Genomic DNA, 17,459 nt, shown 5'->3' on the forward strand with positions numbered 1-17,459 from the left:
AGTTCTCATAAATGTAAAATTAATGCCTACAAAGTTCAGTAAGTAATTCAGTAGTACTAGTATTTTTCAATGAGATAAAAAAAACCATTGTTTATTCAATAAGATAAATAAATCAGTTGTATTTTCCTTTTTTATTCGGATACATAACGGGCCTTGAAAAACAAATATTATGGGCTAATTTAATATCAAACAAAATGGGCCGGAGTTTTAATTTACATATCGGTACGGATGGACAATTTAGTGATTTAAACTTAGTTTCTTACTTTCATCAGTTCATGTAATGCGCACTAAGGGCATCCCCGCAGTGGTGCGGATGTCCTGGCGGAATTTCCCATGGAATTCCCAAAAACACCCCCTGACACGTCATAAGGACTTCCCACTGCACAGTGGCGGAATTCTCCTGCGGAATTCTCGACGGAATTCCCACATTTAAAAAAATCACAAATTCACAAATTAAACAATTTCCGGAAGTAAACAATTTACGTAATTAAAATTTCGACTAAAATAAGGGGAAAATTCCATTAAAATAAGAAAAGTACATTTCACCAAATAAAAAAAATACATTTCAATAATTAAAAACTACATCAACAACGATCCCTACGCTGCCACACTTCTTCAATAATATCGTTCTGGAGTCGAAGTTCAACTAGTGGTATATATAGACATTACAAAAAAATGAAATAAAGCGGAATTCTGCGGGAGTCGGCGCAATGGCGGACGTCCCCCCGGAATTCCGCTTAACGCCGCGGACCTGCGACGTCCTCAGCCCAATTCCGTATCCGTGGCGGGTACGCCTAATGGTGGACGTCCGCTACGGAATTCCGGGACGCCCGTGAGAATTCCGCGCGGAAGTCCGCCATTGCGGATGCTCTAATCGTGCGTACAATATAATGTTAAAAAAAGGTTTTTACTTTTTATAAACATATGTACGATGCCGACTATAATTTTGTAAAATACTTATTTGGTACTGTTGCTATTTCATGGACAATATTAATATTGTGTAAATTGAATATGCAACATAGAAGGAAATTTATTTTAATTGAACACCAGTTCATTGACGTAGTATAAACAAAAATTATTTTGAAACTTGAATGGTTTGAATCCAACTTCCAAGAAAATACAGTAGAAGTATAAGATAAGAAAATAAGAAAATACGGTATAATAATAGAAAATAAACAAACTAAAGTGAAAAATAAGAAAGTTTACTAAAAAAAGATAAACATTACACATTCAACTATTTGTGCCAATTTTTTTTCAAATGTGCTCAATCAAATTATCTCGAAGGGCAATATGAGCTTCTCTATTGCGGAGTTGATCTCGATTTGTTATATAAGAAAACAACTCTCGATCTGTTGAGTAGAGTAGCAAAAAGCTTCAACATTTCCTTCTTGTGCTCTTGTAGGTGTATCTTCAAAAAACTCAGTAGGATCATAATAATTTTGATATGTATCACGTTCATCTTCTACTATCATATTATGCATGATGATACTAGCAATCATAATTTTTCCCATCAACATCTTGTCCCAGACAAGGCATGGCCTTCGCAAAAATGCGAAACGCGCTTGTAGGACTCCAAATGCTCGCTCAACGTCTTTTCTAACAGACTCTTGGAATTGAGCAAACAACTTATGCTTTTGAGTTTGTGGAGAAGTGATTGACTTGACAAATGCAGCCCATGCAGGTATATGCCATCAGCAAGATAATATGCCCTATTATACTGATGACCATTTACTACGTAATTAACATATGGTGCTCGACCTTCTAAGACATCACCAAAAACAGGAGACCTATGGAGTACATTAATATCATTGCACGAACCTGGAGTTCCAAAGAATGCATGTCGTATCCATAAGTCGTATGATGCAACAACTTCCAAAATGATCGTTGGTTTGCCACTTCTCCCTGTATATTGTCCAGCCAATGCGTTAGGACAATTCTTCCATTCCCAATGCATACAGTCTATACTCCCAATCATGCCTGAAAAACCGCATTGATCTGCTACATATAAAAGTCTAGCCAGATCTTGTTCAGTAGGTCTTCTAAGATATATGGCACCAAAATATGAAATAACACCTTCAACGAAATGTATTAGAGAATCTCTCGTCACCGTTGAACTCATCCGCAAATATTCATCAACGACATCGGATGATGTCCCATACACCAACACTCGCATAGCTCCTGTACATTTCTGTAACGATGACAAACTTTGTCTCCCTGTAGCATCGCGTCTCTCTTGAAAATACTCATCATTAGCAGTATCAGCTTCTACAATCCGAAGGAATACGGATTTGTGCATGCGAAATCGGCGTCGGAAGACCTCTGGTCCATGTCGGGTTGGGACTAAAGTAGTCATTGATCAAACGCTCAACACCAATCTCGCGTTGCCTTTCACAATACATTTTTCTGATTGTAGAAGCGTGAGCCCCTACAATTAGATTGTGATTGGTGGATAATATGTTCTCAACAATTGTATAGATTTGATGATTTTGTTGAGAAACTCGTTCCTCCCATTGATTGAGTGCTATGATATTTGAATCATCAGAACTTGAATCCGATGAAAGTGATGAGTTTTCACTTGAAGACATTTTTTGGAGGTGGAATGCGTACTTGGTGTTTTCTTCAAAAAATTTCCACATGCTATTTATAAACTAAATTTATTTGCATGTGACACTAAACCCCAAGACATGTGAGATACAATTACAGTAAAACATGTGACATATCTAATTTTTGCAGAATAAATGCATGCGATGCCAAAACATTTGATTGACACTGTGATGCATGTGACATTTCAAAAACTTTTGTAAGATAATGCAAGTAGCACCAAATTCATATCTGCAAATGCATGTAATAAAGAACTGATGTTTGTGACATCTCTATTACTTTTGCAGAAAAATGCACATGACACCAAAACTCATATCTGCAAATGCATGTGATAAAGAAATAATGTTTGTGGCATCTCAAATACTTTTGCAGGAAAATGCATGCGTCACGAAAATCATATCTAAAAAAATGCATGTGATAAAGAAATAATATTTGTGACATCTCAATTGCTTTTGCAGAAAGATGCATGTGACACCAATTTATATCACATAGACTTAATATTACACAAATTTATATTACATAAAGTTCAAACAAAAATCACACCAACTCACACCAAACTAACATTACATAATTAAAAGCACACCAAACTAATTACTTAAACTAATGTCACACTAGACGAATATTACATAACTTATTGTCACGCCAAACTCATATCAAACTAAATCATTCATTTTCCAAACACAATCTCCATTAGACGATGTTTCATCTCTTGATCTTCTGGGGACAAGTGCTCTTTGTCCAACAACTTAATCAACATTTTTTGGTACATCTTCATAGAGGGCTTTTCCAGCTTTTCATGCTCTATCTGCAGTCGAGCCTTCACTAGTTCGTTCTCATTATCTTTAGCTAGCCTTAGTGCATGAAGTTCTGCAGCAACTTGAGCATTAGTAGAATCAAATTGTGCTACCTTACTTTTTTCCTTTTCTTTTTGCCTTGTCTCTGCCTATAGGCCGAGAACTAGTTGAATGTCCAGACGTAGGGGTGTCCGGATTTGAAGGGATAGTATACTCGCCAGATTCAAAAGTATTTGTCCTCTTTGAATTGCTACCACCCTGTTCATAATCAACATTTTCATTGTCAGGAAATACCTGTGTTGTATCATGAATACTCCACTTTTGATGTTTGCTCATAACTTCATTAAACACTATCAAATCTTGATATTTGTTGCAGCCTCCTGCTTGGTAGATGCCATGAGCTTCATTCTCAACATCTTGGTCGCTCATTCCACTCCTCCTTCGCGCGTTTGCTTCTCTGCAAGCAACAACCCATTTGTTTGCATTTTCGTTAAGTCGTTTCCATCGACTCTTCATAGAATCCACATTTCTTTTGTTAATTTCAGCTGGATTTTATGCTTGGCTTTCATGATACAATTTTTTCACACGTACCCATAGTGCATCTCCCTTCTGATGTTTACCACGCACACTATCTACGCTTGCATAGACCCAAGAAGGCATAAGTGCTAAATCTTCTTTCACAACCCAACTTACATTATTTGAGCTCCTCTTCTTTTTGTTCGCTTGTTGGGCATCTCCGAACAAGTTTTGGGTGACATTTTTTTATGTGAGAATTTCAGTAGATGTAGGAATTTGGCTTAGATTTGGAGATAATTCAATGTTTTGTGACAACTCTGGATTTGAAAATAATTGGGGATTCAGGTAAGGTGATGCAAAATTTGGATAATTTTGCGAACTTGGATATTTTGATGATTGTTGATAATTTTGGGAATTAAAATAGTTTGGGAAACAAGGGCGATAATTTGGATCCATAAAACCAAATTTATCAAAACAAGAATGAAAAGAAATTTAGATTGATAAATTTGGTTTACTTTTGTGATGAGTTCTACATGTTAAGTGGGATATATATAGAAAAGTGAAGCACAATGTAGTAGCAAATAATAAAAAAGAATAAAATTAAAATGAAATAATAAAAAATGAAGTACTTCACGTCATTTTTTGGAAGAGTGGTTCACGTGATTTTTTTAGAAGAATAATTCACATGATATTGGAAAAGATATATAGAGATAAATGTAATACTCATTGAGTAAAATAAATTAATAATTAATAAAACAATCAAAATTTAATGTAGTGCAAAATTTATTGTTATTGTGCAAATTTATTACAACATACATGTATTCCAATAATCAAGTAATAAAATAAATCAATAAAAATAAGAAAAAGTGAAAATAAGACATTTGGATGTGCCCCTCACTTTTTCTAGTGGCGGCGGGGTGATACCGAGAGATGAGGGGCGGTTGGATTAGTTTATTTAAGAATTATTTTTATTTATGCCTATTTTATCTTTTATGTGTGACATTGTGTGGAATGTCATTCGATGGAGGTGGTCTAATGGATCTTGCAAAAATTATTCGCAATGCCAAGCAATCGAACATGACCAATGTCATCATCTCCATATCAAACTATCGAGTTTGTAAAAGTGAATTGCATATTTGATAGTAGTATATAGTGAAGGTAGGATGCATATTTATGATATTTTATGAAAATAAATTGCGCTAGAGTCTAGAGGTCTCATTTACTTTTATTTATTTAAATTTTTTTCTTTTTTATATTATTTTTTCTCATTTACTCTTTCTCAAAGGAAAATTTGTCCATTTCTATTTATATTTATTTTCCTCTTTTATGCTCATTGTTCGCTTATCCTCTCGCTTCCCTCTCTTAGCATTTATCCTCTCGTTTCTCTCTCTTAGCATGTGTTTTAAAATAAAAATAATTTTAGATATAGGAATATTTTGTTTTATAATCTAAAAAATATTTCTTTATATGGATTTTATATGTTTCAAATTTTATATAATAATTTTAGATGAAAGAAATGTGTGTATATAGTTCAAATTTGATAAAATAAACTAAAATCTCGTATGCAATGCTACATTTTTATTTATTTCAAACTAAAATATATATGTACTTGAAATTACAAAAATATAAAAAAGTTGATATAAATCAATTAAACGATTAAATTTATATATTCCCCAAAAATTAATAAAATAAAGAATAAATTTATCATCGAAGCATCAATCTAATTATTGATAAGTTGACTTTTTAGCATAAAATAAGATTATTAATTAAGAGAGAGAAGTGAGACAATAATAAAGAGAAATAAAGAAGAGAGAGATGAAAATAAATAAAAATGGTCAAAATTGTTCTAGAAGGTGAAAAGAGGAAAATGAGAAAGAAATAATTTAAAAAGTAAAAGAGTATCTTAAATCTTAAATGAATAAAAATTTTAATTCAGATAGTATTTCTGATGCTAATTTATTTTAAAAATTTGAAGTTTAGAGTAACGATTTTGTTTGGAGTAATTGTCTTGTGTGTTTGTTTTGGAGGGAAAATGAGAAGCCAAAGCCGTGAAACATGAGTGGCACATTTCTGGATACATATAGCAGACTCTTTATATTCTGGCCGAGGTGTCTACCATTCGCCACACCCAAACACGAACACGAGAGCGAGAGCGAAAAGTAGGACCATTCGTTCATGCTACCGCGAAATCGAAAACCGCATAAAAGGTACTCCAGTACATATATTTTCAAGTTAATACTTTCTCATTTATCGTTTCATTTCATTCTACCTTGTTTCCTTTATTTTGCAGAGAATAAAGATGAAATAGCAGATGCCACATCGAATAAGTTCATCTCCATAATCAACCAAGTGGAATGGAAATCATCCATACAGAAGCTATTTTACTCACTCTCTTTCTGTGTGCTTTGCTGTTTTTCTTTGTTAATACAGAAACGACAAGTCTACAAGCTAAGTAGTGAAACAATATTGTACTTTTACAGTTTTACCTTCTCTCAGAGTGTATCTGATGAAGTTCTAGCTTTTTATTGAGTAGTATTCATCAATTATTTACGACCATGATAATTTTTGCTTGAAATACCTAGGTCTTTACATCACTGAGACCTTGTTCATCCTGCTTAAATGGCAATCCACTAATGTGTATGAATTATAATTTGCAGTAACAAAGCCACGAGAGCAGGTAGCAGATGCAGAGACCTTGTTAGGGCTGACCAACATATTAATGGACTCTGTCAGATCACATACTGCAGTATGTGTTACCCCACCGGAGTTCGTTTCTTGCTTGATCAAACAATTCGGCCTGCTGAAAAGGCGGATATTGGCTCTTGCGTTTCTCCTATTTTCATGAGTGGTTCCGTTCCGGCTGCAGGACAATGTAAGTGAAACATATTTCATCTTCATAAAGACATGAAAACATCATTTATAAATATGAAAGTGTAGGAATGGACCTATGCTAACTGTGCTCAAGCTCAAGCAATGGAAGCCAGTTGTTCGTGCAAAAAGAGCCAGATCATTGAAGAGAACGCATCCAGAAGAGGTCGGATTGATGAGTTTTCATTGTTCAGCCATTCTACATTGATGTTTATATTTTATTTGAAATACTATATAGCATGTGACAAGCTCATGTTTCAACATTATTGCTTGTCATGTATGAAGCTGCTTTCAATTCATCGTTATGCACAATTATCTGACTAGTTCTTGTATTTCTGCAACAGTTCAAGATTGCTGTAGATTTGATGTCAGACACTGATAGAAACATTCGTGCGATGTTTGAGGTATTGAAGAGAAGGAAAAAAAGTTCGAGTTGAAAGCCTCATCTTAAATAGGGATTCATTTTCAGAGTATTGAGAACTTGTTTGCAATGTCGTTCTTAGTAAAATACGGTAGAGTTCATATATATGTAGACGAGACTGGTGCTAGAGTCGTCGGTGTTGAAGTTTGCCTACAAACTTTGACTTTTGTCAAACTTTCTCATCCCACATCGATGGGGAGTTAGAAGTTGGGGGCGTAGCTGCCTATAAAAGAACACTCTCCCCTCATTTGTAATGTATCCTCAAATATTGTATTCTCTTCTCCATCTATATATAAGCGGGCTCTGCAGAGGGTGCTCGGAGACGCAGGCAATTTGGCCGAACTCCGTTATCAAAGTTTCGGGTGTGTTCTTTCTTTATTATTTATTTTGTTCCGCATTTAGTACTGGGTTTTATTTTCTGTTATGATATTGTATTCAATATTATTTGCGGGTTTCGTAGTAGTGTTTTGTACACCGACTGATAAATTCTGTTGGGAGTCTGGTATTTAAGAGAGGACAGTGTCCCCACCAGTCTTTCCGGAGAATTTACTTGGGGAAGTAATTTTATCGAGTAGACCCCGTTGGGTTAACTCTGAAATTACTGAATCGGTTTATTTCACTATTTGAGAGAAAATTACCCGATTTTCTCAACAAGTGGTATCAGAGCCAAAGGTTCGTCCTTGGTTCTGTTTGTTTGTAATATTGAATACTTTTTTTTGAGTCTGTAATGGCGGGTAATGATCAAGAAAACAAGGCTAGTTCTTCGTCATCGTGGTCGAGGTTTCCACTGTCAAATATGAAATTGACGGTGGAGATATTTGACGGTACTGGCCATTTTGGTATGTGGCAGGGGGAGGTTCTAGACTCCCTTTTCCAGCAGGGTCTTGACATTGCCATTGAAGAAAAGAAACCAGAAGATATAGATGATAAATATTGGAGTACCATAAATCGGTTAGCTTGTGGAACAATTCGGTCGTGTCTGTCCAGGGAGCAGAAGTATGCTGTAAGAATGAGACTTCTGCAACTAGATTGTGGAAGACACTGGAGGACAAATTTCTGAAGAAGAGTGGTCAGAATAAGCTCCTTATGAAGAAAAGGTTGTTCCGATTTGAATACCGACCAGGTACCACTATGAATGAACACATTACTTTGTTTAACCAATTAGTAGGAGACCTGCTAAATTTAGATGTGAAATTTGAGGATGAGGATCTGGCATTGATGTTATTGTCGTCTCTACCTGATGAATTTGAACATCTGGAGACCACATTACTCCACGGTATAGAGAATGTGTCTTTAGATACTGTATGTTCTGCTTTGTATAGTCATGAATTGCGAAAGGAAGATAAAATGAAAGGCAAAGCAGTTACAGATGAAGCATTAGTGGCAAGAGGTCGTCAACAAGGCCGATCAAAGGAGAGAAGAGGAAGGTCCAAATCGAAAAGGCGAGTTGCCAAAGATGAGTGTGCTTTCTGTTATGAGAAAGGACATTGGAAGAAAGACTGCCCAAAGTTGAAGAAGAAAGAAAAGGCTTCGCAAGATGCAAATGTTGCTGAATGCAAAAATGATGCGGAGTCAGATTGTTCTTTGACGGTTTCACCTTCAACATCACATCCAGATGAATGGATATTGGATTCAAGTTGCACCTATCATATATGTCCCATCAGGGAGTGGTTCTTTGATTTCGAAGAACTCAATGGCGGACTTGTTTACATGGGGAATGACAGTCCATGTAAGACAGCCGGGATAGGCTCAATCAAGCTACGGAATCAGGATGGATCCACCAGAATTTTGAAGGATGTGCGGTACGTGCCCCAGTTGAAGAAGAATCTCATCTCATTGGGGGCCTTAGAATCTAAAGGCCTAGTTGTAATGATGCGAGATGGAATTCTTAAAGCAACTTCAGGAGCATTGGTGATGTTGAAAGGCGAGAGGAAGAACAATTTGTATTACTATCAAGGTAGTACAGTTGTTGGGACAGTAGCAACTGCAACTTCGAGTAATAAGAAGGATGCAGAGGCGACGAAGCTTTGGCATTTGCGATTGGGACATGCTGGTGAGAGATCATTGCAAATTCTCGCCAAGCAAGGATTATTGAAAGGTACGAAGTCTTGCAAATTAGAGTTTTGCGAGCATTGTATTCTGGGAAAACAACGAAGAGTGAAATTTGGCACTGCAATCCATAATACGAAGGGAATTCTGGATTACGTGCACTCAGATGTGTGGGGACCTGCCAAGACTCCGTCACTTGGAGGTAGACACTATTTTGTCACTTTTGTTGATGATTTTTCCAGGAGAGTTTGGGTGTACACTATGAAGAGCAAAAATGAAGTCCTTGGGATTTTTCTGAAATGGAAAGCTCAAGTTGAAAATCAGATGGGGAGGAAGATCAAGGTTCTCCGATCTGACAACGGTGGAGAATACAAGAGTGATCCTTTCCAAGATGTATGCTAGGAGTGTGGCATAGTTCGGCACTTCACAGTGAGAAATACACCACAGCAGAATGGAGTGTCAGAGCGTATGAATCGAACACTAGTGGAGAAAGTTCGTTGTATGCTGTCTAATGCTGGGCTAGACAGGGAATTTTGGGCTGAGGCCATCACATACGCTCAACACATTGTCAATCGTTTGCCATGTTCTGCCATTGATGGCAAGACTCCTTTAGCGGTATGGTCCGATAAACCTGCAACTGATTATGATTCTTTGCGTATTTTTGGTTCTATTGCATATTATCATGTGAATGAATCAAAGTTGGATCCACGTGCAAAGAAGGCTTTGTTTATGGGTTTCAGTCCTGGTGTTAAAGGATATCGGTTATGGTGTTTGGAGTCTAAGAAGACGATTGTAAGTAGGGATGTTACCTTTGATGAATCTTCCATGTTGAATAAGGTAAATCCAAATGGTAGTGATACTTCGCAGCAGGTGGAGTATACACCAAAGCAGGTGGAGTTCGAAGAAGCAGTTGTGATCCCAACTACGAACACCACAAATGACTTTCCTACGGAAGAAGAAGAGTCAGATGATGAAAAGGTTCCACCCCAAGAACCTTCGCAGCAATCAGAGCCAATTGCAGTCAGGCGAACGAGGCGGGAAAATAAGAAACCTGCTCGATTTGCGGATATGGTAGCATATGCGCTTCCAGTTGTTGATGATGTTCCATGTATCTTTTCGAAAGCTATTGAAAGTTCAGAAAGCGATGGTTGGAAAGGTGCTTTGGAAGAAGAGATGCAATCTCTTCATAAGAACAAGACGTGGAAGCTGATGCCATTGCCGAAAGGCATGAAGGCAATTGGATGTAAATGGGTTTTTGCAAAGAAAGAGGGATTTCCTGACAAAGATGATGTTCGCTACAAAGCAAGATTGGTAGCTAAAGGCTACGCCCAGAAGGAGGGAATTGATTACAATGAGGTATTTTCTCCTGTTGTTAAACATTCATCCATTAGAATTTTGTTGGCTTTGGTAGCGCAGTTGAATTTGGAGCTAGCTCAACTTGATGTGAAGACCGCGTTTTTACCCGGTGATCTGAAGGAGGAAATCTATATGACCCAACCGGAGGGATTCAAGGTTGCTGGTAAAGAAAATTGGGTTTGCAAGTTGAACAAATAGTTGTACGGATTGAAGCAGTCTTCAAGACAGTGGTACAAACGGTTTGACAAGTTTATGAAGGATCAGATGTACACAAGAAGCAAATACGACCACTGTGTGTATTTGCACAGACTTCAAGATGGTTCATACATCTACCTACTCTTATACGTTGATGATATGCTGATAGCATCAAAGAGCCAAGTTGAAATCGACAGATTGAAGGCTCAGTTGAGTAAAGAGTTCGAGATGAAGGATTTGGGGGAAGCCAAGAAGATTCTCGGCATGGAGATAACAAGAGATAGAGAAGGAGGCAAGCTTTGGCAGTCACAGAAGCAGTATTTGACCATAGTACTACAGCGTTTTGGTATAAATGATGATTCCAAATCTGTAAGTACCCCACTTGCTCCTCATTTGAAACTTAGTTCTCAGTTATCTCCAAATACAAAAGATGAGCGAGAATATACGGCGAAGGTTCCCTATGCTAACGCAGTTGGAAGCTTGAAGTATGCAATGGTGTGTACAAGACCAGACATTTCACATGCCGTTGGTACTTTGAGCAGACACATGCATGATCCAGGAAAGGGTCATTGGCAAGCTGTGAAATGAATTCTGCGGTATATCAAAGATACTGTAGATATTGGTTTGTTGTTTGAGCAGGATAAATCACTTGGTCATTTTGCAGTTGGATATTGTGATTCCGACTATGCTGGTGATTTGGATAAGCGAAGATCTACTACGGGCTATTTGTTCACTTTAGCGAGTGCGACAGTTAGTTGGAAGTCTACCTTGCAGTCAACGGTAGCTTTGTCTACGACAGAGGCAGAGTACATGGCCATTACTGAAGCTGTGAAGGAGGCGATTTGGCTTCATGGGTTGCTGAAAGAATTGGGTGTTGGTCAGAAACAACTTAAAGTATATTCTGACAGCCAGAGTGCTATTCATTTAGCAAAGAATCAGGTCTTTCATGCAAGGACGAAGCACATTGATGTTCGCTATCATTTTGTGCGGGAAATTCTCGAAGAAGAGGAAATTGTCATCAGAAAGGTTCCAACTTTGGAGAATCCTGCAGATATGTTGACCAAGGTGGTAACAAGAGCCAAGTTTGAACATTGTTTGAACTTGGTTAATATTCTGCGTTTTGGAGCTGGCGCTTGACTGCGCCAATATGAAAGCACCGCGAGTCGTCTGTTTAGAGGGAGAAGATTTGTGTTCGGTGGGATTTGAAATTTTGCCAAGGTGGAGATTTGTTGAAGTTTGCCTACAAACTTTGACTTTTGTCAAACTTTCTCATCCCACATCGATGGGGAGTTAGAAGTTGGGGGGAGTAGCTGCCTATAAAAAGGAGCACTCTCCCCTCATTTGTAATGTATCCTCAAATATTGTATTCTCTTCTCCATCTATATATAAGCGGGCTCTGCAGAGGGTGCTCGGAGACGTAGGCAATTTGGCCGAACTCCGTTATCAAAGTTTCGGGTGTGTTCTTTCTTTATTATTTATTTTGTTCCGCATTTAGTACTGGGTTTTATTTTCTGTTGTGATATTGTATTCAATATTATTTGCAGGTTTGGTAGTAGTGTTTTGTACACCGACTGATAAATTCTGTTGGGAGTCTGGTATTTAAGAGAGGACAGTGTCCCCACCAGTCTTTCCGGAGAATTTATTTGGGGAAGTAATTTTATCGAGTAGACCCCGTTGGGTTAACTCTGAAATTACTGAATCGGTTTATTTCACTATTTGAGAGAAAATTACCCGATTTTCTCAACAAGTGGTATCAGAGCCAAAGGTTCGTCCTTGGTTCTGTTTGTTTGTAATATTGAATACTTTTTTTTGAGTCTGTAATGGCGGGTAATGATCAAGAAAACAAGGCTAATTTTTCGTCATCGTGGTCAAGGTTTCCACTGTTAAATATGAAATTGACGGTGGAGATATTTGACGGTACTGGCCATTTTGGTATGTGGCAGGGGGAGGTTCTAGACTCCCTTTTCCAGTAGGGTCTTGACATTGCCATTGAAGAAAAGAAACCAGAAGATATAGATGATAAAGATTGGAGTACCATAAATCGGTTAGCTTGTGGAACAATTCGGTCGTGTCTGTCCAGGGAGCAGAAGTATGCTGTCAAGAATGAGACTTCTGCACCTAGATTGTGGAAGACACTGGAGGACAAATTTCTGAAGAAGAGTGGTCAGAATAAACTCCTTATGAAGAAAAGGTTGTTCCGATTTGAATACCGACCAGGTACCACTATGAATGAACACATTACTTTGTTTAACCAATTAGTAGAAGACCTGCTAAATTTAGATGTGAAATTTGAGGATGAGGATCTGGCATTGATGTTATTGTCGTCTCTACCTGATGAATTTGAACATCTGGAGACCACATTACTCCACGGTAAAGAGAATGTGTGTTTAGATACTGTATGTTCTGCTTTGTATAGTCATGAATTGCGAAAGGAAGATAAAATGAAAGGCAAAGCAGTTACAGATGAAGCATTAGTGGCAAGAGGTCGTCAACAAGGCCGATCAAAGGAGAGAAGAGGAAGGTCCAAATCGAAAAGGCGAGTTGCCAAAGATGAGTGTGCTTTCTGTTATGAGAAAGGACATTGGAAGAAAGACTGCCCAAAGTTGAAGAAGAAAGAAAAGGCTTCGCAAGATGCAAATGTTGCTGAATGCAAAAATGATGCGGAGTCAGATTGTTCTTTGACGGTTTCACCTTCAACATCGCATCCAGGCGAATGGATATTGGATTCAAGTTGCACCTATCATATATGTCCCATCAGGGAGTGGTTCTTTGATTTCGAAGAACTCAATGGCGGACTTGTTTACATGGGGAATGACAGTCCATGTAAGACAGCCGGGATAGGCTCAATCAAGCTACGGAATCAGGATGGATCCACCAGAATTTTGAAGGATGTGCGGTACGTGCCCCAGTTGAAGAAGAATCTCATCTCATTGGGGGCCTTAGAATCTAAAGGCCTAGTTGTAATGATGCGAGATGGAATTCTTAAAGCAACTTCAGGAGCATTGGTGATGTTGAAAGGCGAGAGGAAGAACAATTTGTATTACTATCAAGGTAGTACAGTTGTTGGGACAGTAGCAACTGCAACTTCGAGTAATAAGAAGGATGCAGAGGCGACGAAGCTTTGGCATTTGCGATTGGGACATGCTGGTGAGAGATCATTGCAAATTCTCGCCAAGCAAGGATTATTGAAAGGTACGAAGTCTTGCAAATTAGAGTTTTGCGAGCATTGTATTCTGGGAAAACAACGAAGAGTTAAATTTGGCACTGCAATCCATAATACGAAGGGAATTCTGGATTACGTGCACTCAGATGTGTGGGGACCTGCCAAGACTCCGTCACTTGGAGGTAGACACTATTTTGTCACTTTTGTTGATGATTTTTCCAGGAGAGTTTGGGTGTACACTATGAAGAGCAAAAATGAAGTCCTTGGGATTTTTCTGAAATGGAAAGCTCAAGTTGAAAATCAGATGGGGAGGAAGATCAAGGTTCTCCGATCTGACAACGGTGGAGAATACAAGAGTGATCCTTTCCAAGATGTATGCTAGGAGTGTGGCATAGTTCGGCACTTCACAGTGAGAAATACACCACAGCAGAATGGAGTGTCAGAGCGTATGAATCGAACACTAGTGGAGAAAGTTCGTTGTATGCTGTCTAATGCTGGGCTAGACAGGGAATTTTGGGCTGAGGCCATCACATACGCTCAACACATTGTCAATCGTTTGCCATGTTCTGCCATTGATGGCAAGACTCCTTTAGCGGTATGGTCCGATAAACCTGCAACTGATTATGATTCTTTGCGTATTTTTGGTTCTATTGCATATTATCATGTGAATGAATCAAAGTTGGATCCACGTGCAAAGAAGGCTTTGTTTATGGGTTTCAGTCCTGGTGTTAAAGGATATCGGTTATGGTGTTTGGAGTCTAAGAAGACGATTGTAAGTAGGGATGTTACCTTTGATGAATCTTCCATGTTGAATAAGGTAAATCCAAATGGTAGTGATACTTCGCAGCAGGTGGAGTATACACCAAAGCAGGTGGAGTTCGAAGAAGCAGTTGTGATCCCAACTACGAACACCACAAATGACTTTCCTACGGAAGAAGAAGAGTCAGATGATGAAAAGGTTCCACCCCAAGAACCTTCGCAGCAATCAGAGCCAATTGCAGTCAGGCGAACGAGGCGGGAAAATAAGAAACCTGCTCGATTTGCGGATATGGTAGCATATGCGCTTCCAGTTGTTGATGATGTTCCATGTATCTTTTCGAAAGCTATTGAAAGTTCAGAAAGCGATGGTTGGAAAGGTGCTTTGGAAGAAGAGATGCAATCTCTTCATAAGAACAAGACGTGGAAGCTGATGCCATTGCCGAAAGGCATGAAGGCAATTGGATGTAAATGGGTTTTTGCAAAGAAAGAGGGATTTCCTGACAAAGATGATGTTCGCTACAAAGCAAGATTGGTAGCTAAAGGCTACGCCCAGAAGGAGGGAATTGATTACAATGAGGTATTTTCTCCTGTTGTTAAACATTCATCCATTAGAATTTTGTTGGCTTTGGTAGCGCAGTTGAATTTGGAGCTAGCTCAACTTGATATGAAGACCGCGTTTTTACCCGGTGATCTGAAGGAGGAAATCTATATGACCCAACCGGAGGGATTCAAGGTTGCTGGTAAAGAAAATTGGGTTTGCAAGTTGAACAAATAGTTGTACGGATTGAAGCAGTCTTCAAGACAGTGGTACAAACGGTTTGACAAGTTTATGAAGGATCAGATGTACACAAGAAGCAAATACGACCACTGTGTGTATTTGCGCAGACTTCAAGATGGTTCATACATCTACCTACTCTTATACGTTGATGATATGCTGATAGCATCAAAGAGCCAAGTTGAAATCGACAGATTGAAGGCTCAGTTGAGTAAAGAGTTCGAGATGAAGGATTTGGGGGAAGCCAAGAAGATTCTCGGCATGGAGATAACAAGAGATAGAGAAGGAGGCAAGCTTTGGCAGTCACAGAAGCAGTATTTGACCATAGTACTACAGCGTTTTGGTATAAATGATGATTCCAAATCTGTAAGTACCCCACTTGCTCCTCATTTGAAACTTAGTTCTCAGTTATCTCCAAATACAAAAGATGAGCGAGAATATACGGCGAAGGTTCCCTATGCTAACGCAGTTGGAAGCTTGATGTATGCAATGGTGTGTACAAGACCAGACATTTCACATGCCGTTGGTACTTTGAGCAGACACATGCATGATCCAGGAAAGGGTCATTGGCAAGCTGTGAAATGAATTCTGCGGTATATCAAAGATACTGTAGATATTGGTTTGTTGTTTGAGCAGGATAAATCACTTGGTCATTTTGCAGTTGGATATTGTGATTCCGACTATGCTGGTGATTTGGATAAGCGAAGATCTACTACGGGCTATTTGTTCACTTTAGCGAGTGCGACAGTTAGTTGGAAGTCTACCTTGCAGTCAACGGTAGCTTTGTCTACGACAGAGGCAGAGTACATGGCCATTACTGAAGCTGTGAAGGAGGCGATTTGGCTTCATGGGTTGCTGAAAGAATTGGGTGTTGGTCAGAAACAACTTAAAGTATATTCTGACAGCCAGAGTGCTATTCATTTAGCAAAGAATCAGGTCTTTCATGCAAGGACGAAGCACATTGATGTTCGCTATCATTTTGTGCGGGAAATTCTCGAAGAAGAGGAAATTGTCATCAGAAAGGTTCCAACTTTGGAGAATCCTGCAGATATGTTGACCAAGGTGGTAACGAGAGCCAAGTTTGAACATTGTTTGAACTTGGTTAATATTCTGCGTTTTGGAGCTGGCGCTTGACTGCGCCAATATGAAAGCACCGCGAGTCGTCTGTTTAGAGGGAGAAGATTTGTGTTCGGTGGGATTTGAAATTTTGCCAAGGTGGAGATTTGTTGAAGTTTGCCTACAAACTTTGACTTTTGTCAAACTTTCTCATCCCACATCGATGGGGAGTTAGAAGTTGGGGGGAGTAGCTGCCTATAAAAGGAGCACTCTCCCCTCATTTGTAATGTATCCTCAAATATTGTATTCTCTTCTCCATCTATATATAAGCGGGCTCTGCAGAGGGTGCTCGGAGACGTAGGCAATTTGGCCGAACTCCGTTATCAAAGTTTCGGGTGTGTTCTTTCTTTATTATTTATTTTGTTCCGCATTTAGTACTGGGTTTTATTTTCTGTTGTGATATTGTATTCAATATTATTTGCGGGTTTGGTAGTAGTGTTTTGTACACCGACTGATAAATTATGTTGGGAGTCTGGTATTTAAGAGAGGACAGTGTCCCCACCAGTCTTTCCGGAGAATTTATTTGGGGAAGTAATTTTATTGAGTAGACCCCGTTGGGTTAACTCTGAAATTACTGAATCGGTTTATTTCACTATTTGAGAGAAAATTACCCGGTTTTCTCAACAGTCGGTAAGTAACCATCTCATCTCTTGCTCATGAAAAACTCTTTATCTATATTTTGTCATTTATATCTCTTCTTTAATTCGTTGCAGCTCCAAGAAATGGTCCAAGCGCAGAAGAAATCAGGACTGGAGTAGCTACAAACCACCAATTTATATTCAGACTTGACTTCAATGACTGGGAGGTAAACATTGTCACTGAACTTGATCAAATATTTGTTTTCGT

General features: G+C 38.6%; 1 protein-coding gene and 1 long non-coding RNA gene across 2 annotated transcripts; one reads left to right on the forward strand and one right to left on the reverse strand.

Moving 5' to 3' along the window:
- Window positions 1-1,510: 1,510 nt before the first annotated feature.
- LOC121800637 lies at window positions 1,511-2,296 on the reverse strand. Its single transcript, XM_042200164.1, has one exon. The coding sequence runs from the start codon at window positions 2,294-2,296 to the stop codon at window positions 1,511-1,513; it is 786 nt and encodes a 261-aa protein (XP_042056098.1).
- Window positions 2,297-6,178: 3,882 nt separating this feature from the next.
- LOC121800527 lies at window positions 6,179-7,555 on the forward strand. Its single transcript, XR_006050529.1, has 3 exons — window positions 6,179-6,783; window positions 6,849-6,945; window positions 7,124-7,555. It is a non-coding gene; the product is annotated as an uncharacterized LOC121800527 (long non-coding RNA).
- The last annotated feature ends 9,904 nt before the right edge of the window (window positions 7,556-17,459 follow it).

The sequence above is a fragment of the Salvia splendens genome, chromosome 4, assembly GCF_004379255.2.
Source record: "Salvia splendens isolate huo1 chromosome 4, SspV2, whole genome shotgun sequence".
Classification (NCBI taxonomy): domain Eukaryota; kingdom Viridiplantae; phylum Streptophyta; class Magnoliopsida; order Lamiales; family Lamiaceae; genus Salvia; species Salvia splendens.